The sequence below is a fragment of the Saccopteryx bilineata genome, chromosome 4 (genome assembly GCF_036850765.1).
Source record: "Saccopteryx bilineata isolate mSacBil1 chromosome 4, mSacBil1_pri_phased_curated, whole genome shotgun sequence".
Lineage (NCBI taxonomy): Eukaryota > Metazoa > Chordata > Mammalia > Chiroptera > Emballonuridae > Saccopteryx > Saccopteryx bilineata.
This window is the reverse complement of record NC_089493.1, coordinates 195,725,161-195,752,496: the sequence shown is the minus strand read 5'-3', so window position 1 is coordinate 195,752,496 and position 27,336 is coordinate 195,725,161. Positions and strand designations below refer to the sequence as shown.

Below are 27,336 nucleotides of genomic sequence, written 5' to 3'. Positions count from 1 at the left end.
GAGCCCATGGTCACTGTTACCTTCCTTTCCTCCCAAATGAATAAGACAACTCAAAGCATGCACCTGCTAATCAGGTACTAAAAAAGATGCCTGAGGGCTGTTTCGTACCTGAGGGCAAGAAGAACGGCACCTGAAGCAAACAGCCCAGCAGCGCCCTGATGGCCGCCCGGAGGCCCTGCGCAGGGTGCGGATGCTGTCTGCCCCGGGCCTGCCGAAAGCTGTGGCTAACGTGGTATCCAGTCTTCTCACCACGATCATGGCAGACAGGGCGGAAGCCACTGCAGCTCACACTTAGTAAGTTCTCAAAATACATTCCATAAAGTCTATAAAACTGTTTAGAAAAAAAAATTTATTTCAACATATGAAAGAAAATCTGAGAGGCCCTAGTGGAAGGGAGACGGGCTCTCCTGGGGGCGGGGCAATCGCGGTGTCCTGGGCGGGGCCCAGTGCTGCGGGGAAGCCCCAGGTCACCGGCTTCGGCGTGGAGCTCACAGAGCTCTCGGAGTGGCCTGAGTCTATGGCAGGAACACATCCCATTCCCGAGGGAAGAAGCCAGACAAGTGGACGTGCAAATGCTGCTGCGCACACTCATGTTCCCGACAGCACAGGTGCAGAGCGTGTGCGCCTGAAATGACACGAGACGACAGGCTCACAGAACTGACATCTTCTCAAGATGCCCGCATCGCTCTGCAGAGGACTAGACACGTTTCCTTTCTGTCCATCCGAGCTGGACTCGCGGATATCACCAGGCAGGAGGCACCCGGACTACGACGTCACAGCGCTTCCGCCCCGAGACCTTCATGCTGGTGAGGAGGGGCCGCCTGGCTGCCCCCTGGAGGTCCTCTTCTGTGGGGTCGGTCCCCATCTCCGGAAGGCTTTCCCGACCCGGGCGCTGAAGGCACAGTGCCACTCGGCAGTAGGTGGGGCCGGCCTAGCGGATGGGCCTGAACGGGAACGTCATGCCCGACAGGAAGGTATGCCCGGGGTGTGTGGGCAGGGCGGGGTGGGCGGCAGGGTGGGCCGGCACGGCCCCATAGCCCAGCGGGGGCGTGTGGATGTGAGGGTAGAAGCCAGGGGGGAGCGCTGCATGCGGCGACTGCGGCACGGGGCCCGAGATCACCAGCTGCAGCAGGCTGCAAACACAAGGAAAAGGGTTAGGATGCGGCCTCCAACAACGATGGTCATGACACACGGTACCAGGTGGGCTCCATTCCCTCAACTGCCGTCGGGGGAGACAGGAGGGCCTGGGCACAGGCAGCCCTCACGCAGAGCCAAGAGGCACTGGGTGCAGGTCCAGGACACGCCAGCGTCCAGGTGGGGAGCCTGAGAGAAGGGGGCTCGGTGGGTGGCCTGTAGCCAGGGAAGAGCAGGAGGTGACAGGATTCGCACTAGGACCAGGAAACACTAAAAAGAGTATTGCAAGAAGGATAAAAGGTCCCAATGTCTACTAACAATGTCCTCCAGATGCCAGGGAACATTTATTCTGGAAGCCCAGAGAAAAGAAAGGAAACAGGGTGGGTCCTGAGGGAAAGGGGGCCCTCTGGACAAGCAGTCCACGCCACTAACAGAATCTCAGACACGGTCGTTTTCTTCCACCATGAACCCCCGTGTTCCCCCTTCTCCGTTTCCCAGGCTACCTGGACACCTGCCCAAGCCTCCCGTGCACAGCCGACCTGGAGACACCCCTCCCATACACATGGGCACGAGAACGCGGTCCCCCAGCTGCCGCTACCTCACCAGTGGCCTGTGAATTAGCATCTGGCTGATCCTTTGGCATCGAATTATTCCTATTTCTGTTTCTGCCGGCCAGCCTCGTGCAGACAGGCCGGCCCTGGCCCACACAGCGTACACAGTGCTGGCCTGCTCGCCCTCTGTCCACACTGCCTGCCCACGCCAGCTCTGGTGCCTCACCACCCCTTAAAGCCCAAGGCGACCATCCGAACATCAGCCAACCTACCCCCGTTTCATTTATTTAAGCCCCGCGTGTGTGCACGAAAGGGCACAGGGGAGTTCTTCCTTTAACCACTGACATTTCCCTTGCCAGCAGCCTCACTGACTACTTTTAGTGGATACATTGTTCTGTCCTCATGTAGCACCACCAACTTACTAAGCATGCCTGCCTGCGGGACAGTTAGATTGCCTCCTGGTTTTTGCTGATAATACTGTATTAGCACAGAGTTTTTCAACTGCTGGTAAGCAGACGGATGGTGGCCTGCAATAGACCTTCTCATCTGCACACATCAGGGTGGTCAACTCTTTCACAGACTGGCACAGAATTTCTGGCAGACCGGCACCTGTCTGCAGACTGGCGGTTGAAATCCACTGTGTTGGCGTGAAACATTTTTGTGCACATAGCTTTTTGCTTCTTGGAGTCAGTGGAATTAATCAGATTAAGTAGAATTCCTAAATTAGGGAAATGGCAGTAAAAGTAACAGCAGCTAACACCTCGCAGCTACTTACAACATAACAAGTACTGTTCTAAGTGCTTCCTGTGCTCTTACTCCCTTAATCCTCACAACACTCTTCCGGCAGGAGGACAGTAGGACCGGACGAACAAGGACAGGAGGCAGGCACTGTTTTCTTCTCAATTTTACAGAGAGAGATTTACAGAGAGAGAATGGAGGCAGCAGGAGGTAAGGAACTCGACTCAGGCCACACAGAGCCAAAGAAGCAAGGCTGGAATTCTTCCCAGAAGCTGTGTGGCCACAGTGTTCCTGCTGTCACCACCATGACCACAGCTTCCCCCAAATTAGGACAATAGCCACCCGTTACGGAGAGTCCCCTTTGCTCGCATTAGGCAAAGAATTTATAAGGGTCACCCCATTTAATCCTTACTACAACCCCGGGAAGCAGGCGAATCAATGCTCCTACTTTATCAAGGGCCCGGGCCTCACAGGAAACCGCAGAGAGACCTGTGTTCAGAACCTGGTCAGTGCCACCCGATGCCAAGGTGCAGGCCTGACCTACTCACTATGCCCTCGGGCTGTGGCTCGGCCATATTTCCCAGAGGGCTACAGCGCTCACAGTGTCACTACAACACCTAAGCATGCACCAGCGCTCGGTGAGCATACCACTCTCAAGTTGGTTCTGGTTTCTTTCCTTGACTCCAACAAAATGACTTTCTTTTCATTGTTGATTTACCCTCTACTGGGCCTTCCTCTCGTGGGGGTTATGCGGCTGTGTCTGTCCCCACTTATCACCAGTCCTTGAGGGGCTCCTTATATACAGCTCTCGACCCTACAGACCAGAACGATGCCCCCCCCCACCTGGCATCCCACCTGCACTGCACACCCAGCTAGAAGCCTTGAGAGGGCACTTACTTATTGTGGGGCAGCCTGGAGCACAAGGTCCTCAGGTCGTCTGAAATCAAGGAGATACACAATTAAGGGAGACAGGAGGAAATAAGGTGAAAGGCTCACTGACCTTTTTCAAGGATGTTAGTGAGATAGTAATATTACCTGATTCTACGTTTCCCCAGCATTATAGGAGCTGTATTCTCTTTCTTTTTGATTTTTGCTCTAACAAACTAGGACCCAAACTGTATCTTTTTATCCTTTTTTTTTTTTTTTGTATTTTTCCAAAGTGAGAAGCAGGGAAGCAGAGAGACAGACTCCGCATGCGCCCGACCAGGATCCACAGGGCAAGCCCACCAGGGGGAGATGCTCTGCCCATGTGGGCCATTGCTCCGTTGCAACCGGTGCCATTCTAGCACCTGAGGTAGAGGTCATGGAGCCATAATCAGCGCCCAGGCCAACATTGCTCCAATGGAGCCTTGGTTGTGGGAGGAGAAGAGAGAGATAAAGGAGAGGGGGAGGGGTAGAGAAGCAGATGGGTGCTTCTCCTGTGTGCCCTGACCAGGAATCGAACCCGGGACTTCCACAGGCTGGGCCGACGCTCTACTGCTGAGCCAACTGGCCAGGGCTAAACTAGGCCCCAAATAGAATACATCACTTAGGGAAGGGGCAGCTCTAACTGGCAAGTGGTCAGAAGCTGGGAATGGGCCCTAAGGCAGGGCTCTCGCTGGGCAGATCAGACGCCCAAGATATTCAGATTCTGAGAAAAAGGGAAACCCCTCACCAGCGACCACAGCTTGGGGCGACAGGCAGCTTCTGGGAGCCAACACTGAAAAGGAGAAGTCAAGCACATAAAATGAAATGCAGGAGAATTAAGGAACTCTAAGAACAGGTGATGGGCATGTCTTATGCATTTAAACCTATGCATTTTGCTGCGTGTAAACTATGTCTCAATAAAAAAAGGGCTGCAGAAAAAGATGCCCTAAGAGGAAAGACATTAAGCTACTACACCTCTCGAGGAGTCAGTCCCTAGTCCTGGCAGGAGACACCCCAAGATCATGGTCACAGTGCTCTGCTTGGGTTTGTCCTGGGACATGTCCCTACTTCTCCCATGTTCACTAAGAGGAAGGAGTCCAAAAAGAGGCAGAAAACAGTCTTCCAGGAGCCCCTGTGTTCCTCTGGACGGGTGGTGGCTTCCCCAACCCCAGGAAGGCCGAGGCAGGAAGTCACCCACCTCTGGTGCACAGCAGCGCTCCGGAGGCCATGGCCACCTGCAAAGCCTGGGCAAGGCGGTCCAGAGAGAGCTCGATCTCCTGGGAGGCATTGAGGGGGTTCAGTTCATCCGCCAATCTGTTGATCTCCTCTACCAGGGGGACCATGTGGTCGAAGAGGATCAGCCCCAGGCGCCCGTAAAGATTCTTCTCGGTCAGGTGCACCTGGAGCACCATGAGCACCTGCAGGATGCTGAGATGCAGTTTTGAGTACAAGAGGTGCGAGTCTCTGTCCATCCCCCCTGAGTCCTGGGCATCTTTGGTGGGGACATGGCCATTGGGTAAGGAGGGCTTCTTCTTCCTTTTATAAGCCAGAGGGGCCTTCACACACCAGCGAATCAATCCAGTGAGTGGGGTGAGCTCTAAAAATCCTATTGGGAGATTGGCTGCAATCGGAGTATTCAAGAAAGTGATAAGAATCAACCTCGAGTCCTCAAAAATCCAGGTGACAATCATTTCAAGCAAGTCCAGCGGTGGGATGAGGTCATCTGCAAAGACACATTAAGTCAGGAGGGTTTCCAGCCCCAGTGACAGAAGTGGGCGGAGGGGAGACGGACCCCTAAGTTCTCAGTACTCACCACCTGACACTCAGATTACCCGCTTCTTTGCTCATCTATCTCTGTCTCTTTCGCTAGAACACCCCCTCCATGAGGGCTGGGACTCTCGTTTTATTCAGTGAGAGTCCCAGCCCTCACTGACAGGACTGTCTGGCCAAGGCAGCGCTCAAGAAATATTATACACTCAGTAATTCCCTTGAACTCCATGATGCCTTGAAGAAAACCCATCCTGTGTGTCACTTTAAATAAAATCTCACGGTTTTTTGGGGGTTGTTTTTTTTTGTATTTTTCTGAAGTTGGAAACGGGGAGGCAGTCAGACAGACTCCCGCATGCGCCTGACCGGGATCCACCCGGCATGCCCACCAGGGGGCGATGCTCTGCCCATCTGGGGCATCACTCTGTTGCAACCAGAGCCATTCTAGTGCCTGAGGCAGAGGCCATGGAGCCATCCTCAGCCCTGGGCCAACTTTGCTCCAATGGAGCCTTGGCTGCGGGAGGGGAAGAGAGAGACAGAGAGGGAGGAGAGGGGGAGGGGTGGAGAAGCAGATGGGCGCTTCTCTTGTGTGCCTTGGCCGGGAATCGAACCCGGGACTCCTGCATGCCAGGCCGACACTCTACCACTGAGCCAACCGGCCAGGGACAAAATCTCACGGTTTTTGATCTGTGGTAGCACAGTGGAGATAGAATACCAACCCGGACGCTGAGGTCCCCAGTTCAAAACCCTGAGGTCCCAGCTTGAGCGCAGGTTTGCCAGCTTGAGCACAGGGTCACTGGCTAGAACGCGGGATCACTGACCTGATCCCAAGATCACTGGCTTGAGCCCAAGGTCCCTAGCTTAAGCAAGGAGTCTCTGGTTTGGCTTGAGCCCCCAGTCAAGACACGTATGAGAAGCAATCAATGAACAATAAATTGGCATAACTACAAGTTGATACTGCTCATCTCTCTCTTCCCTTTCTCTCTCTTTAAAAAATAAATAATAAAATAAATAAAACTCCACACTTTTTATGTCCAAAACTACCACCGCACTGCACCCCTTGCCTTGTGAGGTTTTCTGTGTGTTTGGTGTCCCCTCCAGGGTACAGGACAGTTTCATGGGCCTTGAGGGAGCAGCTCCGAGTTTAGTCAACGATGGGTCAGCTGCGGAGGGCCACCCCTGCCTCTCGTCTTAGTAACCACGGCCTGACCTCCTGGGACCCTAGAAACTGGCACCTTCTACAGCCCAGACAGAGACAATAATAATAAAAACAAATGCTGACATTCATTTTGGGCTTACTATGTCCCAGGCACAGATTAACACATAAACCCCAGAGGAAGCTGAGGCACAGTGATGTGATGTTAAGTAGTTTTCCCAGGACGCATCAAAAGTGCGTGGTGAACCCAGGTCTGCCCCCGGTGGTCTGGCTCTTACCCATGAGGCTACACGGTCTTTCTTGGAGTCGCCACGCAACACCCTTGGGTAGCCGTGCGTGGGAGCGGGTCCCGGGCCTCCCATCTCTGGGGCTATGCATCCCTCAGCTCATGACTGAGCCCCGGCCAGGGCCACACGTGACAAAGGAGAGTGTGGGGTGAGTCACAGGTTGGTGTGAGGTTCCCAAGTGCTCTTTCTCAGGAGACGCTGGCCTTTTCCCCTACGAGTTTACCTAAAGTCTGAGTGTTAAACACCCCCTGCCCTTCTGTTATGAAATGATGGCAGCAGCAGAAAGTTTACATGGCAAAGTAAATGGCAGGCGACCCTATGTCTGGCCCCTGACTCCCCAAGACAATTCTGACTGGGAAACGCAGTCTCACACCCACGCCTCTGGCATAACCCCCCCAATCTATGCCGAGTGGTGCCAAGAACCAGAAGGCAGGGTGTGTGTGAGTGCCCCACGTGTACACGTGAGTATGTACCTGAGAGTGAATAATTCCTATCACCTTCCTACTCGGAGACCCAAGTTCCCTGCACTATTCAGGCCACAGGAAGTCCTGCTGGATTCGGGGAGCTGCTTCCTTTGTGTGGTTTGGAAGGCATAGACTCCCCAGAAATGCTGCCCTGTCACCAGACGTGCCCAAGAGCAGCAGCGTCCCCACTCTGACAGTGGACTCCAGGCCCAGCCCCCAGGGCCACTGCTGTGTGCCCACCGGTGTCTGTTTCTCCCAACTCGTCAAGTTGTGTCCACCAAAGATGTACAGCTTTTCACATGCCAATCATACCTCAATAAAGTGGTTTAAGAAAATCACTGATACATCAGACTGGCAAACTGGCTTGAGAGAAAACACCACATCCCACATCCATTCCAGAACGTTAGTGGGATTCTCTGAACACTATTTCTTTTTCCATACATAGGTTAACTCTTTCCAACGTTAAGGCCAATTTTGGTCCTTGCTGGCCTGGAGTAACTGAAGACTGAAAGGGCTACTGGGATGCTGTAAACGAGGTCTAATTAAATCTTTCCTATTGGAGAACAAGAGGCCTGAACACTGTTCCCAGCTCTGCGTGGCTGCCAGGAAGCCTCAGGAAAGCGCAAGGGGCAACGCCACTCCAGCAGCGGGCTCCGTCCACGGGCCCCACCCACGAGCCCTGCCCCCACCCTGGAGGGAAACCGCTATGGGTAGAAGAGTCTGAAACCAGCAGGTGAGAACGACAGGCACGCGAATGTTCACACTGTGTCCCGACACGAACTTTCTCAAGAAGACGAACAAGTGACAAGTCAGAGGGGAATCAGACAGAACCGGGCAGCCGCTGGGAGGCCCACGCTGGACTGAACACAAGTGGAAAATGCCACTGAAGGCTCGGAGCTGCTAGGTTAGCGACCAAATCCGGGTCAGAAAGAGACTGTGTGTCAGCCCCCGAGCGGCCAGCGCTGAGGGTGGACAGAGGAACCTGATGCAGAAAAGCACGCTCGGGAGGCGCTGCAGAGGAAGCTGGTCGCCAGGGCGAGGCCCCTCACTGCCCCTGGTGGGAACCACGGGCCACAGCCCCTGCCCCAACCCAACCAGGGCTGCTCAGCTTCCACTGCTGTTCTCTAGCGGGAGTCTGCAATAAAAAAAGTGATCTGAGCTGAGGGCTCTGCTGCAGGAGAGAGGCGAGGGCTCCTACCAGCTGAGATCAAACGCCATCTACTGGCCACTTGAGGACCTCTCCCGGCTTCCTGCTGAGGAAGTCGCACACCCATTGCCAAGAGCAGACACGGTGCGTGCCCCCGAGGGCGATGCACCCAGGACAATCACTAAGAGGAACTCCTGCTGCCGGAAACGTTTCCCTCGAATCTTCTCATAAACAATCACAGGGATCCAAATTGAGGGTCATTCTGCAAAACAGCAGGCCTGAGCTCTTTAAAATGTCAATCTCACAAGACATATATTTTTAAATGCTGGGAGCTGTTCTAGATTTAAAGACCAAAGTGACGTTGACAGCTCTGTGCAATGTAGGACTCCTGATCTGAATCCTGAATTCTCCTGATCCCCCAAAGCAGGGACGAAGAGGAGGCTATAAAAGACATGATTGAGCCTGACTAGGCGGTGGCAGAGTGGATAGAGCATCAGACTGGGACGTGGAGGACCCAGGTTCGAGACCCCAAGGTCGCCAGCTTGAGCACGGGCTCATCTGATTGGAGCAATGCTCACCAGCTTGAGGCCAAAGTCACTGGCTAAGCAAGGGGTCACTCGGTCTGCTGTAGCCCCCCAGTCAAGGCACATATGAGAAATTAATCAATGAACTAAGGTACCGCAACAAAGAATTGATGCTTCTCATCTCTCTCCCTTCCTGTCTGTCTGTCCCTATCTGTCCCTCTCTCTGACTCTGTCTCTGTCACACACACAAGACATGATTGAGGCAATCAGGGAAATCTGAATACAGGTTATATGTAGGATAATAAATAGTATCCTCTCCCCTGGCCAGTTGGCTCAGTGGTCGAGCATTGGCCTGGCATGCGGGAGTCCCGGGTTCGATTTCCGGTCAGGGCACACAGGAAAAGCACTCATCTGCTTCTCCACCCCTCCCCCTCTCCTTTCTCCCTATCTCTCTCTTCCCCTCCCACAGTGAATCAGTGCGGGAGCAAATTGGAGCAAAGTTGGCCTGGGTGCTGAGGATGGCTCTATGGCCTCCGACTCAGGCACTAAAATGGCTCATATTGCAGCAGAGCAACATCCCAGATGGGCAGAGCATCGTCCCCTAGTGGGCATGCTGGGTGGATCCTGGTCCACCGCGTACAGGAGTCTGTCTGTCTGCTCCCCCTCAACCCAGTTTCTCACATCAGAAAACTAGAAAAAAAATAGTCTCCTCCCAATGTTGAATTTCTTAGGTGTGATAATGATACCATGATCATATAAGGGAATTGTCTTATTCTTAGGAAACACATGCTTAAATACCTGATATTAGCAACAAACTCAAAAGTTCAGGAAAAAATTGTGTGTGTGTGTGTGTGTGTGTGTACAGAAAAGAAGGGCAGGAGAGAGCAAGTATGGCAAACGTTAACAATGGTGCATCTAGGTGAGCTATATGGGTGCTTGCTGTAATACTCTTACAACTTTCCTGAAGTTCACAATTTTCTTCAAAAAAATGAGAAATAAAAAGCAGGTCAGCCTGACTGGGCGGTGGTACAGTGGATAGAGCATCAGACTGGGATGCGTAAGACCCAGGTTTGAGACCCCCGAGGTTGCCAGCTTGAGTGAGGGCTCATCTGGTTTGAGCAAAAGCCCACCAGCTTGAACCCAAGGTCGCTGGCTTGAGCAAGGGGTTACTCGGTCTGCTGAAGGCCCATGGTCAAGGCATGTATGAAAAAGCAATCAATGAACAACTAAGGTGTTGCAATGTGCAACGAAAAACTAATGATTGATGCTTCTCATCTCTCCGTTCCTGTCTGTCTGTCCCTGTCTATCCCTCTCTCTGACACTCTGTCTCTGTAAAAACAAACAAACAAACAAACAAAAAGCAGGTCAATTCTAGGGAGAAAGCCACGTCTCTCCCAGACACACCGGACTCTAGCTTTTCAAGCTGTTTGCCATTTGGACCATTCTGAGCCAGGCAACTGGATGTCACTAAAGAAAGCTCCCAGTTAGCAAATTCCAGAAGTCCAGGTGGCCCACTCCTGTAGCTTTTAGCCTAAATACAACACATAATTCAGACAAAAAAAAAAAACACCACCAACACATTCACCGAACATTCCACCTGGGTGTTAGTGGAATCGGCTGAAGCGTCTCTAAGGGCAGCAACCCGTTCAGTGTTTACCTGACGACATGTCGTAAAGCGCAGTGACGGACGTGATGAACTGGCAGCAGAAGCGGGGGCTGGCGCTGAAGATCTGCTTCAGTGTCTGGACGGAGCCGGGCACCAGACAGCAGTAGTCATCCACGAGGGCCCTGGCCAGCCTCACACAGTAGACCACAGGCGTCCGCTGCAAAGAAGCCACAGTCCGCATGACCACAGATGTCGTGAGACAGGGGAGGAGTGGCTATGTGCACCTGGTGAAGACCTCCCGCACGGGCAGAACCCCTCCAGGAGGGGTAAGGATGGTAACAGCTTACTCTGAAACAGGTTGGCGAACCAGAGCCCGCAGACCAAATCCATCCCGCCACCTGCTTTTGTGAATGCAGTTTTTACTGACACAGCCCTCATGTCCGTCTATTGTCTGTGGCTGTTACTGCATTACTAGGGCAGAGCTAAATCGTTGTAACTAAATATAGGCTATCTGGCCCTTGCGTGGTCAAGGCACATACAAGAAGCAATTAATGTGAGTTGACGCTTCCCACTCTTCCCTTCACCTCTTTCTCTCCTCTAAAATCAGTGGATAATGTCTTTAAAAAAAAAAACAAAAAGAACCTGCCGATCCTTGCTTTGAGGTTTCCTTAGGAAAGATGATGCCTGACAACTTCTGTAACAATGTAACTGAGACTCAAACAGTAAAAATTAACAGTTGCTAGCATTTTAAAAAGCTTTAGGCCCTGGCTGGATAGCTCAGTTGGTTAATGTCATCCCAATATGCATAGGTTGCTGGTTCAATTTCCTGTCAGGGCACATACAGGAACAGAGAGATGTCTCTTTTTCTTCCTCCCCTCTCTCTTATTACTCTCTCTAGAAAATCAATAATTAAAAAAACTTTAGTAGGAGAATTTGTGAACTATCACAAAATTTAGAGCAGTATTCTCCCCATTTCTCTTCCAGTTCTATCCTCTTACAGGTTTCCGTAATACTTTCAAAGTCCTACATCATCACCCTCCCTGGCTGTTTGTCCTCACTCAGATGCCGATCTGTACCTACTGCCACGATGGACAGCTGCTCAGGATGCTACAGTTTCAGGGCCCCAAGGTGGCCTCCAGAAGAAAGAGCAAGGAGACAGGCTGACTGTCCAGTCAGGCTGAGCTATTGTTTTCAAAATCCTCCCTATCACATTCCATAAGAAAAATGGTTTTTCGCTTGTTCTGAAGATGGAGCCTTTCTTTCATTCTTTTTAAAATTAATTTACTATTACAAACTACTGTTTTCTCAAGAATAGTTACTACCCGTGTATACATAAATAGAGGTCTAGAGTATCAGCACACAAGATGGTGACAGCAAAACAATAATGTGGTAAATAAAGGCCTCTCAAGAAATCCAATTAATTGAACATTCCTGACATGAAGCTCCTCTTCGGAGACCCTCAGGAGAAAGCTATTTCTAAAGAACTACCTGGAGCCAGGAAGCTGCACACTCCAACACTGGGATTCGACACACAGCCACTGCCATGGAGACCAGTTTTCCCAGCAAGCTCATCCGGCTGTCATCGGCTTTGTTCCCTTGGGGGCTGAAAAGGGATGAGAAAATAATCTGCCGAACAGAGTCCTTGGTTTGCTCCTGGAAATAATTGCACATGATTTCAAGAAGTTGGAGCTCCTGAAGTGAATTCAATCTCTATAAAACAAACCCAGGAGAAGCAATGAGAAATTTAGTTGGAACGTGCAGATGAAATCCGACCATAATAACCCAGGAAGTATATACTCTTTTCCCCAGGGAACTTTTCACCCCCGTCTAAAGCCCAGGTGCCAGGGAGTAGTAGCTCTCTCCTGTTAATTCCAGGAACTGTCATTAGATATCATTATGCATCGTCCCGGGGGTGGGGGTTGGGGGGAGGCTCAGAATGAACCACGGAGGTTCGAGACTCTCGATCAGAGGCCCTCAACACCACCGGAGCGTGGCTTTCACGCGTCCCGCAAAGAGGAGCACAGCTGAGCAACGCTCAGGACTCCCGAGGAGGCAGGCTTCGGGCTACTGCTCAAACAGCAGGGCCACGGGCGAGAAGGGAGCCGGGACAGAAGGGTTTCCGGTCTGGCTAACACTTGTCACCGAGACCGGGGACGAGGCGCAGGCGCGCGCTGCTCCCGGCGCGGGGGCCGCCGGCCGCTCCGCCCGCTCCGCCCGCCGCACCTTGGGCTGCGCGCCGCGCTCCTTGGGCACCTGGAACACGAACTCCTCCAGCAGCTCCACGGGGCCCTTGTCCACAATGGGCAGCGGCGCGCTCTGCAGCTGGCTGCTGAAGTAGATGTCCAGGTGGTACAGCACCTCCTTGGCGGCGCTGAGCGCGTCGCGGCGCAGCAGCGAGTGGCGGATGTCGCTCATGGCGCGGCCGCTGCGGCCCGGGGCCCCCGGAGCGCGCCGGGACTTCCGCCCCGAGCCCCGCGGACGCGCCCGCCGCCCTGGAGACAAAGAGGCCGCGACCGGGCCGCCGCCCGCCCCGCCGACCCGGGCCTGGGCCGCGGCGCCCGGCCCGCCCGCCGCACCCCGCTTGGGCTCGCTTAGGGCGCCATCTCCGCCGCCAGCCAGCGGGAAACCGGCTGTGCGACTGCGGCGCCACAGAGAGCCTCGGGAGCCCGACGCCGCGGAACCGAACAGCAGGGAAATGCCGAGCGCGGCGACGGAGGCCCGCAGGGGTCAAGCACGGTCCGCGGCGGCGAGCGCCCGCTCTCGGACGGCGCCCCCTGGCGGCTCGGCCCGGACACGCCGCGGCCGGAGGCACGTCCCGCTCCGTAGGACCCGCCCCCGCCCCACGAGACCGCCCTCGGTCCCGGGGCCCAGCGGGTGCAGAGCCCAGCCCCGCTGCCACAGCCACCGGTGAACGCTCATCCTCATCGGGGCTTGCGCTCCCCACACTCCGCCCCGCCCCCGCAAGCCGGGCTGAGGCTCCTTTCTCTGCTTCCTTTGCTGGGGTTCCAAGCCTACATGTTCAACTTCACCCTGCTTTCCCCTCAGTAAGGACAGGGTGGTGCCCCAGGGCGCAGGCTCAGACCTCAGCAATTCATCTGAAAGAGTCCATCTACTCTGGATTCAAAGGGCTGCGATGACAAATGCTGCCTCCCTACCTGACTCCCAGTTCCTGTCCCCAGAGTCCCTAGTCCCCAATTCCTTCAAGAGTGGCCTGGGAGGGCCGTGGGAATCCTAGGTATCCGGCTCCTATAAACCCTCAGCACTTACCAGGCATCTCTTTTTCAGCATTCATCTCTCAGTACTGAGTTAAGTGGAGTTAGTTTGGAATTTTAAAAATAGGGCAGAAAAAACTTGACAGTGGCCACAAGTACAGAAGTGTGCCCTGTGTAAAAGGCCTACACTGACCACACAGCAGGACTGGCTGAGGATGCTGGTTATGGGTAAGGAGATGGGGGTGGGGGCAAGGCCTTTCCCTGGGAGGGATGGAAGGGAATCAAGAAGGCATAGCCAGGCACAACTCCCAGCCGCGGAAACCCTCCTGCACAGCAGGGGACACGGCCACAAGGCCCCTCCTGTCCAGAAGCCTAGAGTCTAAGTCTAGAGCAGGAGACCAAGGTCAACTGGAACCTCTGAGAAGTCACCAGGATTTCAGAGAAGCGTAGCTCCAACAGGCTGAATGAACAGAGGAAAACGGGGGATTTCTACCAGGCACTCGGTAAACCTTACTTTTATCTTCCCTTCTTTGACCACCGTGAGCAGATTTATAAATACAGAGCAGAAAACAGAAACAAAAACAATGCTTAGAAAGTAAGTATCCATGTGCATAAATAAATCTTCATTTTGTTTAAAAAACAGTATCACTTTCCATTCTCATTTCTTCTTTCTCTCATAATGTGCAGTAGCAGGTAGAAAGATCTCCCTGAGGTTGCTCCAAAGCCCGTGGGAGTAAATGTTCCTGTGGACTGGGGGCTCTGCTGACCGGGCCCCAGCCACATGGGGACACTGCTGGCACCAGGCACGGTCACCTCTGTACCACTCGTTCGTAGTCTGGTTGGTGGCAGCCAGGTAGAGAGCAAAGCACAGAAAGCCGCCCAGGAGGAAGCTCAGCACCAGGACGAAGCCCAGCAAGAAGACAATCCTTGGGAAGGTCAGGAACAGGTACTGGGGGCAAAGAAGAAGAAGTACATTCGTCAGTGGGGCGCTTACACAAGTAAGGGTCAGTACTCGCCAGCGCTGGTCTTGTTCACAAGACTCTCAGCTGCCTCCCCGGCACACCCATCTCCACGCACATCTGACCTACTGAATACAAATCAGAACCACACACAGCACTTGGCCAACAGCCCAGCGAGAAATCCTAGGATATACAAGAGCTCGCATGGGATAAACGAAGTGTGTACACTGGAGGAAAAGGGAAAGGGTACTCAGGAGATGGTGCTATGCCAGTTAGCGACTTCTAAAAGAAACAAAGAAATAAATTCAGATCTTAGTTCATGTATCAAAATAAAGTCTCTCTCAAAACAAAAGAGGCACAGAGATACAGGTACCAGGGTACACACTATGCAGTGGCACTGATTTTAACAGTCCCTCTTCCCAAAATGCACAAGTGAAATGTCCATCCATGAGGAAGAGTAAGACTCTGGGACGAACTGTGGAATAATAAGGAGCTGCTAAAATGAGGTCAATTTCTATGGAAAAGATGTTGGTAATATATTGCCCAGTGAGAAAGACAAGATGCAAGGATCAGAGTGGGACCTTATTTGTACAGACACCAAGATGACTGTGTGGGGAAAAAAGACTCTGTGGATATGTATGGCAATATAAACAAACATAGGAAAAGCCTGAAATATACACATCAAACTACAGAAACAGTTGCCTCTAGGATGAGAGAAATGTAAATTGTCATTTCATTTAATTGTCAAGATGTTTTAAATTTTCTTCTGTTCCTGCCCAGCTTTGAGCTATAACTGAAATATAACATTGTAAAAGTTTAAGGTGAGCAACAGTAATGTTAACATATCCAGCACCTCATAGTTACAATTGCTCTTTGTGGTGAGAACTTTGAAGAGGTAGTCTCTTAGCAACTTTAAAATATACAACACAGTATTGTTAACTATAGTTACTATAGTTAACTATACTGCACATTACATCCCCAGGGCTTAATCATCTGTGGTCTGGAAGTTTATACCCTTTCATCAATTTGATCAATTTGACTCATTTCCAACCTCTCCCTCTTTTTTTTTTTTTTTAATTTATTTTTTACAGAGACAGAGAGTGAGCCAGAGAGAGGGATAGACAGGGACAGACAGACAGGAATGGAGAGATGAGAAGCATCAATCATTAGATTTTCATCGCGTGTTGCAACACTTTAGTTGTTCATTGATTGCTTTCTCATATGTGCCTTGACTGCGGGTTTTCAGCAGACCGAGTAACCCCTTGCTGGAGCCAGCAACCTTGGGCTCAAGCTGGTGGAATTTTGCTCAAACCAGATGAGCCTGCGCTCAAGCTGGCGACCTTGGGGTCTCGAACCTGGGTCCTCTGCATCCCAGTCTGACGCTCTATCCATTGCGCCACCGCCTGGTCAGGCAACCTCTCCCTCTTTTCATTTTAAACACCTCTGACTGCTTAAATTTTTATACATTATTTTTTTATACTAAACAAAATAAAGAATTCCTAGAGTTCTGCATTTTAGAAAATTAGGAAAAAAGAGAAGCAAATGATTATCAAACTTAACGGGAGAATTTCTAAGTGAAGTTACAAAGAAAATATTTAACAATAAAGACTAAACATTTTTTATAAAAAAGAATACAAAAACAGAAAGCAAATACTTGCCTGACCGGTGGTGACAGAGTGGATAGAGCAGCCACCTGGGACACTGAGGGCCCAGGTTCAAAACTCTGAGGTCGCTGGCTTGAGCGCAGGCTCACCAGCTTGGGCGTGGGGACACCGGCTTGAGCATGGGATCATGTCGATGATCCCATGGTGGCTGACTGGATGCCCAAGATCACTGGCTTGAGCAAGGGGTCACTGGCTTGGATTGAGCACCTCCCCCTACTCTGGTCAAGGCATGTATGAGAGGAAATCAATGAACGATTAAACTGACACACTACAAGTTGATGCTTCTCATCATCTCTCTCCTGTCCTGCCTGTCTCTCTCTCACTTAAAATAAATAAATAAAATAAAATAAAATAAAATAAAATAAAAGGATGAACCTTAAAAACGTTATGATCGGTGAACCCAGCCAGTCCAGAAGGCCACATATTGTATGACTTCATTTATATGGAACGTCCAGAAGAGGCAAGTCCATAGTCAGAAAGCAGACTAGTGGTTGCCATGGTTGGAGGGAGAATGGAATGCAAGTGACTGCTAATAGGTGTGGGTTTCTTTTGGGGTGATAAAGTATTCTGAAATTAGTGGTGATGGCTACACAATTCTGCTTATACTAACACCACTGAATTGTATACTTTAAAATGGTGAATTTTATGGTATGTGATTTACTAATTTTAATAAATTATATATCAATTTTTTAAAAGTGACCCTGATTGGTTATCTCAGTCAGAGTGTTGTCCCGAGAAACCAAGGTTGCAGGTTCAATCCCTGGTCAGGATACGTACAGGAAAACGACCAATAAATTCACAAGTAAGTGGAACAAATGAATGCTTCTCCCTCTCCCCCCCTTCCTCTGTCTAAAATCAATCAAAAAATTAAAAATAAAGTTAGCCTGACCAGTGGTGGCACAGTGGATAAGAGTGCTGACCTGGGACACTGAGGTCCCAGGTTTGAAACCCCAAGGTCTCTGGCTTGAGTGTGGGATCATTGATGTGATCCCATGGTCACTGGCTTGAGCAAGGGATTACTGGTTCGGCTAGAGCCCCCAGTCAAGGCACGGATGAAAAGCAATCAGTGAACAACTAAAGTGCTGCAACTATGAGTTGATGCTTCTCATCTCTCTCCATTCTTCCTGTCTTTCGCTCTAATAAATAAAGTTAAAACTAAAAAAAAGGGAATGGCTTTATATTTTTACTGGGAAAACAAAAATCCTTTTTCCTATTTTGAAACCAGGAGTTAGAAACACACAACCCACAACATAATTACCTGAACAAGAAAAACAGTGTCAATAGCCTGGGAGTGTCCAAGGTCATCAACGTAAGTCCCCAGGTACAAGTCCGACACCATCACCAACTGGACCAGAAACACGGCGCTCACAGTGGCCATGGCGGCTGCTGATGCTGTCAAAGTCAGGAGGTAGATGAAGAAGTACTTGGCATTCCAGGCCCCAATGCAGTTGTTCACCCAAACACAGTGATGGTCAAAGCGGTGGACACACCAGTTACACACACCTGCACAGAAACGGAGAGCCACAACACCACCATGCACGCCGACTGACATTTCTACAAACTGGCTGCTGGCTGTATGAGGTGCGGAAAATGGCAGCTACTGTCACCAAGCTTGTTAGGACTACAGTGTCCAGTACAGCAGCCATTAGCCTAGCCACACTTGAGTACTAAGCACTTGATATGGGGCTAAGAGATACATTTGAAAAAATACTTCGTTGACATCAGTAAATTTACAGTTGTTTTTCGATTTGTGCGATATTCCTTTTGAGTTCAGTAATAATAATGACATAAGAAGCAGTGAATTCACTTAGGCAGTTTTAAAACTAATGCTTTCACTTTGAAGTCAAATCAGTTCTTCTAATAAAGATAAACCATTATGTCAATGTTGATGTGGATATTAAAAGAAATGACATTTGGTACCGATTCAGTTACTGAAAAACTTTTAAGAGTGTTTGGAATAGCTTGGATAAGTGAATCTGCTCTTCCAATTATAAATTTTATGAAAACTAAACACAGATCCAGTATTTCCAAAGGAAATTTAGTGTTTGGATGAGAGATGCTTTAACAGAAAATACAGATCAGATACAAAGACTTAACATAAAAAAAAGAATATAGGCCTTGGTCGGTTGGCTCAGTGGTAGAGCGTCAGCCTGGCGTGCAGGACTTCCGGGTCCGATTCCCGGCCAGGGCACACAGGAGAAGCGCCCATCTGCTTCTCCACCCCTCCCCGTCTCCTTCCTCTCTGTCTCTCTCTTCCCCTCCCACAGCAAAGGCTCCATTGGAGCAAAGTTGGCCTGGGCGCTGAGGACGGCTCTATGGCCTCTGCCTCAGGTGCTAGAATGGCTCTGGTTGTGACAGAGCAGCACCCCAGATGGGCAGAGCATCGCCCCCTGGTGGGCATGCCGGGTGGATCCCGGCCGGGCGCATGCAGGAGTCTGACTGCCTCCCCATTTCCAACTTCAGAAAAATACAAAAAAAAAAAAAAGAGAGAATATAAACTATCCCATGAATGATTTTTTCAATATTGATTACATGTTAAAATAGTATTTTAAATAAGTCAGGTTGAATAAATTATATGATTAAAATTAATTTCACGGCCCTGGCTGGTTGGCTCATTGGTAGTGTGTCGGCTCAGCATGTGGATATCCTGGGTTTGATTCCCGGCCAGGGCACACAGGAGAAGCTCCCATCTGCTTCTCCACCCCTCCCCCTATCCCTTCTCTCTCTCTCTTCTCCTCCTGCAGCCATGGCTCAATTGCAGCAAGTTGGCCCTGGGTGCTGAGGATGGCTCCATGGCCTTCACCTCAGGAGCTAAGAAGAGCTTGGTTGCTGAGCAACGGAGCAACACTCCAGATGGGCAGAGCATTGCGGCGGGGCGCATGCGGGAGTCTGTCTCTGCCTCCCCTCCTCTCACTAAATAAAAAAATTTTTTTTTTCTTTTTATAGAGACAGAGAGAGTCAGAGAGAAGGATAGATAGGGACAGACAGACAGGAACGAAGAGAGATGAGAAGCATCAACCATCAGTTTTTCATTGTGACACCTTAGTTGTTCATTGATTGCTTTCCCATATGTGCCCTGACTGCGGGCCTTCAGCAGACCAATAACCTCTTGCTTGAGCCAGTGACCTTGGGTCCAAGCTGGTGAGCTCTTTCTTTGCTCAAGCCAGATCAGTCTGCACTCAAGCTGGTGACCTTGGGGTCTTGAACCTGGGTCCTCTGCATCCCAGTCCGACGCTCCATCCACTGTGCCACCGCCTGGTCAGGCAATTTTTTTTTTAATTAATTTCTCCTATTCCTTATTACTTTTGTCATGTGCCTACTAGAAAATTTAAGATTATATATGTGGCTCACATATTTCTCTTGGCCAGCACTCGTCAAGGGTGTAGTAACTCCCCAGAAGAACAGACTCTGCCAGGACTGAGCTCTGCAAGCACCACATCCCGCAGAAGCAGCCTTTGGCCAGCATGCGCTGCCACGTGGCACAGGAAGGGCTGTCATGCCCAGGACCGAGGGCTGCCCACATACAAGAACATAAGACCTCCACTCTGGTCATCTGAAAGAAACCACTGTGCGGTCTCTACCACCAGGGGCTGTCCCCTGTCTGGGAGTCAACTGGCTCTGGTTTCCGACCTCTGCAATAACCCCCTTACGGACGGACGGAAGGAGCCCCCTGGTCCCCCTGGTCCGCTTGGTCCCCTGCTGCCCCAGCCACACTTACTGCAGTGCTTGGACCGCGCTGGTTTCCGCACGCCACAAGTAGAGCACCTCCTGTTCTTTGGGAACATGGCTTCGCTGAATTCATAGACTTGAAGAAACGATAATTCGTTTGCTTTTGTTACAGTACCTGAAGAAAGTAAGGAAGAACCTCAGTTCCAAGCGACACAGTGGACGGGACAGTCGCAAAACTGGTCCTGACATAGCACAAATAAAACTGCTATATTTAATTTACTGCTCACAAAAATTAGGGGATATTTCAAAATGAATATGAAGTGATAAAATATCCCTTAATTTTTGTGAGCAGTGTATTTTAAATAATTTTTATAATTTTAAACAGCTTTAATAAGATACAAATAAAAAATCCAAGTTATCCATGTAAAATGTACAATTTGATGGTTTTTAGTATATTCACACAGTTGTGCAGGGACTATCACAATTTTAACAATTCTCATCACTCCCAAAATGACAGAGCATGAAAGAAACCCTTTAGCCCTGGCCGGTTGGCTCAGCGGTAGAGCGTTGGCCTGGCGTGCAGGGGACCCGGGTTTGATTCCCGGCCAGGGCACATAGGAGAAGCGCCCATTTGCTTCTCCACCCCTCCCCCTCTCCTTCCTCTCTGTCTCTCTCTTCCCCTCCCACAGCCAAGGCTCCATTGGAGCAAAGATGGCTCCTTGGCCTCTGCCCCAGGCGCTTGAGTGGCTCTGGTCGCAGCAGAGCGACGCCCCGGAGGGGCAGAGCATCGCCCCCCGGTAGGCAGAGCGTCGCCCCTGGTGGGCGTGCCGGGTGGATCCCGGTCGGGCGCACGCGGGAGTCTGTCTGACCGTCTTTTCCCGTTTCCAGCTTCAGAAAAATACAAAAAAAAAAAAAGAAACCCTTTAGCAGTCACTCCCTATTTCACTCAAATCCCTTAACCTCTCTGGCAACCACTAATCAGTACATCTGTCTCCATGAATTTGCCTCTTTTGGATATTTCATATAAAGAGAATCACACACTATGTGGTCTTTTGTATCTGGCTTCTTTCACTAACATAGTATTTCCAAGATTCACCCATGTTGTAGGAGGTATAAGTACTTCATTCCTTCTTACTGCTGAATAATGGTCCATTGTATAGGCATACCATATTTATTATTCACTAGTTGATGGACATTTAATACTTCAAGTATAGGAAAGGTTAATAGTTCAAAGAATGGGGGAAAACAAGCAAATATCAATAAAAAATATAGTGTAATAATATTAATATCAGACAAAAGAGCCTTGAAAAAATTAATGCTGACAGAAGCTCATATATTGAAAAAGATTCAAAGAAGAGCCTGACCAGGCAGTGGTGTAGTAGATAGAGCATCATCCTGGGACACAGAGGACCCAGGCTTGAAACCCCAAGGTCACCAGCTTGAGTGCATGGTCACTGGCTTAAACGTGGGATCATATACATGACCCCATGGTACTGGCTTGACCCCAAAAGTCACTGGCTTGAAGCCCAAGGTTGCTGACTTGAGCCCAAGGTTGCTGGCTTGAGCAAGGGGTCACTGGCTTGGCTGCAGTCCCCGGGTCAAGGCCCATATGAAAAAGCAATCAATGAACCACTAAGAAGACTCCGCAATGAAGATGCTTCTTATCTCTCTCTTTTCCTGTCTGTCTGTCTCTATCTGTCCCTCTATCTCTTTCTCTATAAAAAAAAATGATTCAAAGAACAGATAATACTGACTCTTAAGTTGAATGCATCCAATAAGAATATATATAAGTAGTACACATACACACATACAAATACACTAATTTCAAAATATGTGAAGCAAAAACTTAGAAGAGGCCCTGGTCGGTTGGCTCAGTGGTAGAGCGTTGGCCCAGCGTGTGGAAGTCCCGGGGTTGATTCCCGATTAGGACACACAGGAGAAGCAGATGGGTGCTTCTCCTTCCTCTCTGTCTCTTTCTTCCCCTCCCGCAGCCAAGGCTCCATTGGAGCAAAGTTGGCCTGGGCGCTGAGGATGGCTCCATGGCCTCTGCCTCATGTGCTAGAATGGCTCCAGCTGAAATGGAGCAACGCCCCAGATGGGCAGAGGATCGTCTCCTGGTGGGCTTGCCAGGTGGATCCTGGTTGGGCACATGCTGAAGTCTGTCTGCCTCCCTGCTTTTAACTTTGAAAAAATATGAAGAAAAAAAAAAACTTAGAAGAAATCTGTCAAATTTACCATCAGAATGAGATAACCTACCTCTCTTAGTAACTGATCAAACAAAAAAAAAATTAGTATGAATATAAAAGATTTGGACATAATTAAAGCTGATGTAATGAACTTACACAGTTCTCTACATCCAAGAACAAATTCTTTTCAATCACACATGGGCCACTTACAAAAACCCATGGTTTTTGTCCAGGCATAAGGCAAATATCAATAAAATTTTCAAAATAAATAGTATCCTACAGACCACAGCTCACTATAAAATACAAGTGGAAATATCAAAAAAATTAAGCTAAAAAATTTATATGGAAAATTTTAAACTGTTCTAAATAACCCATGGGTCAAAGAAGGAAGCAAAAAAAATTAGAAAACACTCAAAACTGAAAGATCATGCAAACCCTAAATAGCAATACTTTTGCAAAGTCCTTCTAGGGATCACTACCTGTATGCAGCACTATTACTAAGATTGACAGTAGAACTGTCTAGACTAAGAGCCTCAACTTACCAGGGTCAGTTACACAACTCAGGGTGAAAAAAACCAGGTTTACAATCAGCAGCAGATAGGGCAGAAGAAGGTAACACATAGAGAAGTCCAGCTCTTGACAGTAGCCAAATATTTCGCAGGTGTATTCTGTATAAACCAGTCCTTGCAAGATGAGGTGCAGGATGACGAAGGCGTAGTTTCTGAAAGGAAATAGGCATGTGGCTTGTTCCTGCGGCTTCTTCATGAAGAAATTATACAGTGCTGAGGCAAGTTGAACCAAGGGCCAACTACTTCCTTTGGCCTTAAGATGACAGCAAGAATTACATAAGAAACTAGGCGAAACATTTGGCATAGCGCCCAGCACATAGTAAGTACTCAGTAAATGCTACCCATTATTATTATCATCCGTATTGGGAACTGAGAGCTCAGTATCAGGATGTATTCATTTTTACAGAAGTTCCTATCACTATTTTCCCATTCTCTAAACACTACTCTTTAAAAACAAACCCATCGCATGACCGGAGGTGGCGCAGTGGATAAAGTGTCGACCTGGAATGCTGAGGGCGCTGGTTTGAAACCCTGGACTGGCCTGGTCAGGGCACATATTAGAAGAAACTAAAAGTTGCTGCTTCTTGGCTTCTCCCCATCCTCCTCCTTTCTCTAAAATCAATTACAAAAAAAAAAAAAACCCCACCATGGAATACAAGTAAACATGTCAACTCTCAGAGAGAAGAGCAGATTATCTATAAGTAAAGGTTTGGAATCCAGGATTCCCATCCTTTGTACCATCCTTCTCGGTACCATGCTAGAAACCACAAAGAGCTTCCTGACGCTACAGGATAGCAACAAATTAACAATCAAAACAGAAAAGAAGATACTTTTTACACCCAAATATAACTACCGTGTATGAAAGAGGTAATGAAGCAATCCTAGCATGGCTCTCTGAAGGCATCCTGGAATCATATAGGAAAATGCCTGAAACAAAAGAACAGAGAAACTTTCCATTTCATTTTCATTCTCCTCCCTGCCACCCAAATTAGCTGCTTCGTGTTCAGCTGGCAATACTGGTGATATTGTGTTTCTGCATACAGGCAGAGGAGAGATTTACGAGGAATAAGGCTTCCCCCAGTGGGCCTTTCTTTGAAAGCCTGCTCCTCCATTTTCCAACCCAACCCTAAAAGAAGGTCCATGTTAGGGAGGTGAGCAGAGCGGATGGATTGGGTAATGCTCAATGTAACTGCCACTCCTTTCCCTACCTTGGGTTCCATCCTACACTCCAAAGCCCACCTCCAGATTCCTGGCCATTATCCCAGGTCCTTCCCAAGTGAAAGTGAACCCTTCCCAATGGCTGCTCACCCCAATTTTGCTCCCTTTGCTCCCTGAAGGAGTGTCAGCAGCCCAATGATCAGTTTTCTGCTCCGATCCCCCCTCCCCCAGTTTCACCATCAGGTCCTTCCAGGCAGCACTGCTGCCAACTCCATGCCCAATTACAGGCATCAAATCCAGAGAGAAAGAGCCAGCCTTAAAAATGGTACCTTGCCCTGGCCGGTTGGCTCAGTGGTAGAGCGTCGGCCTGGCGTGCAGGAGTCCTGGGTTCGATTCCCGCCCAGGGCACACAGGAGAAGCGCCCATCTGCTTCTCCACCCCTCCCCCTCTCCTTCCTCTCTGTCTCTCTCTTCCCCTCCCACAGCCAAGGCTCCATTGGAGCAAAGTTTGCCCAGGCGCTGAGGATGGCTCTGTGGCCTCTGCCTCAGGCGCTAGAATGGCTCTGATTGCAGCAGAGCAACGCCTCAAGATGGGCAGAGCATTGCGCCCTGGTGGGCGTGCCGGGTGGATCCTGGTCAGGCGCATGCAGGAGTCTGTCTGACTGCCTCCTCGTTTCTGGCTTCGGAAAAATACAAAAAAAAAAAAAAAAAGGTACCTTGTTGGCCCTGGCCGATTAGCTCAGCGGTAGAGCATTGGCCCATTGTATGGAAGTCCAGGGTTCGATTCACGGCCAGGGCACACAGGAGAAGCGCCCATCTGCTTCTCCACCCCTCCCCCTCTCCTTCCTCTCTGTCTCTCCCTTCCCCTCCCACAGCCAAGGCTCCATTGGAGCAAAGTTGGCCCGGGCGCTGAGGATGGCTCCATGGCCTCTGCCTCAGGTGCTAGAATGGCTCCAGTTGCAATGGAGCAACACCACAGATGGGTAGAGCATCACTCTCTGGTGGGCATGCCGGGTGGATCCCGGTAGGGCGCATGCAGGAGTCTGACTGCCTTCCTGCTTCTAACTTCGGAGAAAAAAAAATGTACCTTATCTATCTCAAAGCATCAATACAAAAAATTACTTTCAACAATAATAAGGAGAAAACAAACACACACACACACACTTTGGAATATACTACAATTGCCATAAATGAAAGAACAGGAGAATAGTTGAATTAAAATGGCATCTTTTTCCCATTCTGTCAGGAAACTGATGAGCCTTTCAGACTGGTGATAGTCAAAATCCAGTGGTCTCAAAGCATCATTGTCACCTGTGCACCTCCCTTGACCAGGCCTTTCAGGTATTGGGTTTTTGAGCAGATGCAGGTCATAACGCCACCAATCAGCACTAAAGCCACATAGAACAAGAAGAGAATCAGAAAGTCCATCCTGGGGCTACAAGAAAACAGAGAGAGTATGACTATACTGAGGGAGTCATCCCATGGCTCGTATTCTCAGACATCAATTTCCTAAATGACTCCTCCCCCCCAAAATTTATCAGCTCATAAACACACACTACCTCTTCAGTCAGGCCTCCCAGAAGGCCTGAGATCTCTCTCTCCTTCAAAAGTTATCTAGTCAAACCACTGTGGTTTACTGTGGGGCCTTTCCTATCTGCAATTTCAAAATAAAGTGGGGAAGAATATGCAAAACGCATCCACCTTTCACCTCCCCCCAACAGCAAATCATTCTTTCACTTCCTTAAATATAAATATTCACACAGATAAGTAGTCAAACGGATCTGTTGACAATGCAATTGGAACAAGCATCCCCTGGAGACCCTCAAAGGCCGGGATCAGGCATCCTGTCTACAAAGGGATCTATGGATATAAGCCTGCATTAAGAAGCCGGAGATGGTTACTTTCGGCCTTAGTAAATATGATTCTGGGCCAGGTTTCCAACTGAGATAACCAAACTGGAAACTCTTCATGAGATCAAAGTAAACAAAGAACAGCAATTCTCACGAGGTGATTCAGGGTCCCCAGCCTACATATTCCTCTTGTTTAGGTAATTCTCAGCAGGCAGCTCTGGCATTCCTCCTTCCAACATTCACAGAGAATTCAGACGGCATCTCCTCTCGTGCAGAGGTCAACGCCTGGAACAAGAGGTGACACCCAACGATGGCAGAGGCGTGGTTCCTCCAGGAGGCCAAACCTGGCTGCAGCCACACATCAACACTCACATAAGACGACTCACGTAACAGGAGTCAGGGGTTGGAATACACTATGGGAAAGAATTTGGAAGTCGGGGGACGTGGAGACCCCGCAGGGTGAACGGGCTTATGAGGCTTCGGGAGAAAAAGCTAACTGGGAAGCAATGAACTGGGAGGCTTAGATACCTATTCCTGAGGTGCCCATGCTGGGGGACCCGACAGAAGGGTCTCCCCGAAACTACTCTCTATCCTAGGGTCCCGGAGGGGGGGCCCCGCCGCGGGAGCTTTCCCCCGGGGGGGGGGGGCCGGAACTAGGGTGGGTGGCAGGGTGCAGAAGGCTCGAAGGGAACACTGTGAGCGTCCCGGAGCTAGGCGGGGTGGAAGTGGGCTGCGCCTCCCCACATACACAAGTGGGAGGGCGGTCTGAAGGACGGCCAGCCCCGGCACAGCTCCGGCATCAAAGCGTCCAGGGGAGGACGCCTTACCTCCAAGGGCGACCAACCCCCAAACCAGGTTACCATACACCGGCGCCTCCAGGGCCCGCCCCCTGACTTCCGTCGGGTGCATGACGTCACACGCGACGCTTGCGTGCCAGCCGGACTTCCGGCAGAAGTGGGGCAGCCGCGACGGGCTGTATAGAGTGCGGTGGGTGTGCAGGGGTGTCTGTGGTCGTGTGGTTCGGCGCCTGCGGACGGTAGTTGAGTCTGACCGCTGGTAAATCGGAGTTGAGAGCGCTGTTGCCAGAAATCTTGCAAGAAGACCGCCCCGGGCGCCGGTGTTGTGAAGCGGACCGAACCGCCCAGTGAGGGCTCGGCTTCCAAGCCGAGCAGCGGCCCCGGGCAGCCCAGGACAGGCACACTTAGGGGTTCATACACTGTGTCTTCGTGCTGGACAGTTGGCTTTGCTTTCTGCTAGCCACACCGTTGGGATCTTTACCCCTGCTGTTTCGGAACAGCTCTGAACATTCAGCCCCTGGGAGCAGTGACAATTGCTTGACAACAAACCTGGAGGATGAGACGGAAAGCTGTTTAATGACAGTTTAACCTGGGGTGAGAAGAGCTGCTTCCAAACATAGCACTGAGAAGGCCCCTGTGGGGTGTTCTTTGCTCTGAACGCTTCTGAACCGGCCGAGACCAATCTATTCTTGACACCTCTGAAGACCTAACTGAGCCAGACCTATCCCTTTGAGGGAAAATGTCTGATCTCCATACACTGACTTTAAACTCTTACTTTTTCTACCTGGCTTTGCTGCCTACCCCAAAAGAAAAAGCTTTTTCCTTTTGAAAAAAATTTATGGAGCTGGGCACCTTCTGATACATTGTATGCAAGGGCTTTATGAACTTATAGACACGGAATTGGAAAAAAAAAATCAGAAGATGGAATGTCACCGGAGAAGACTGTGGTTATGGATGAAGCCTCATCACATCCGGAGTGGGCTGGATCATCAG

At 50.1% G+C, this 27,336-nt stretch overlaps 2 protein-coding genes across 9 annotated transcripts; both read right to left on the bottom strand.

Moving 5' to 3' along the window:
• Window positions 1-330: 330 nt before the first annotated feature.
• INTS15 (integrator complex subunit 15) lies at window positions 331-13,029 on the bottom strand. Of its 2 annotated transcripts, none has more exons than XM_066273397.1 (6): window positions 12,504-13,029; window positions 11,769-11,990; window positions 10,332-10,497; window positions 4,528-5,052; window positions 3,321-3,360; window positions 331-1,133 (listed from the first exon to the last, which is right to left on the bottom strand). In XM_066273397.1, the coding sequence occupies exons 1-6, from the start codon at window positions 12,693-12,695 to the stop codon at window positions 932-934; spliced, it is 1,347 nt and encodes a 448-aa protein (XP_066129494.1). In that variant the 5' UTR covers window positions 12,696-13,029; the 3' UTR covers window positions 331-931. The 2 variants fall into 2 exon arrangements, with proteins under 2 accessions (XP_066129494.1, XP_066129496.1); XM_066273399.1 differs by having other exon boundaries at window positions 12,534-13,029.
• A 962-nt stretch (window positions 13,030-13,991) lies between these two features.
• On the bottom strand, window positions 13,992-26,444 carry ZDHHC4 (zinc finger DHHC-type palmitoyltransferase 4). 7 transcript variants are annotated; one of them, XM_066273390.1, is made up of 8 exons: window positions 26,374-26,444; window positions 25,727-25,831; window positions 25,008-25,131; window positions 23,393-23,466; window positions 22,513-22,691; window positions 19,834-19,959; window positions 17,374-17,618; window positions 13,992-14,441 (listed from the first exon to the last, which is right to left on the bottom strand). In XM_066273390.1, exons 2-8 carry the CDS (start codon window positions 25,783-25,785, stop codon window positions 14,151-14,153), a joined length of 1,098 nt encoding a protein of 365 aa, XP_066129487.1. In that variant the 5' UTR covers window positions 25,786-25,831; window positions 26,374-26,444; the 3' UTR covers window positions 13,992-14,150. The 7 variants fall into 7 exon arrangements, with proteins under 7 accessions (XP_066129487.1, XP_066129491.1, XP_066129489.1 ...); XM_066273394.1 differs by having other exon boundaries at window positions 17,374-17,507; XM_066273392.1 differs by having other exon boundaries at window positions 25,701-25,831; window positions 26,374-26,426.
• Between the last annotated feature and the right edge of the window lie 892 nt (window positions 26,445-27,336).

Coding starts and splice junctions, on each gene's coding strand:
- INTS15 (XM_066273397.1), bottom strand. CDS start 12,695: ATGAGCGACATCCGCCACTCGCTGCTGCGCCGCGACGCGCTCAGCGCC. Junction 10,498..11,768: donor GTGCAGCTTCCTGGCTCCAG/GTAGTTCTTTAG, acceptor GCTTCTTTGCAG/CGGACGCCTGTGGTCTACTG. Junction 5,053..10,331: donor GCTTTACGACATGTCGTCAG/GTAAACACTGAA, acceptor GTGTCTTTGCAG/ATGACCTCATCCCACCGCTG.
- ZDHHC4 (XM_066273390.1), bottom strand. CDS start 25,785: ATGTTGGAAGGAGGAATGCCAGAGCTGCCTGCTGAGAATTACCTAAAC. Junction 22,692..23,392: donor CATTACCTCTTTCATACACG/GTAGTTATATTT, acceptor ATTTCCTTTCAG/AAACTACGCCTTCGTCATCC. Junction 19,960..22,512: donor GAGTTGTGTAACTGACCCTG/GTAAGTTGAGGC, acceptor TACTTTCTTCAG/GTACTGTAACAAAAGCAAAC.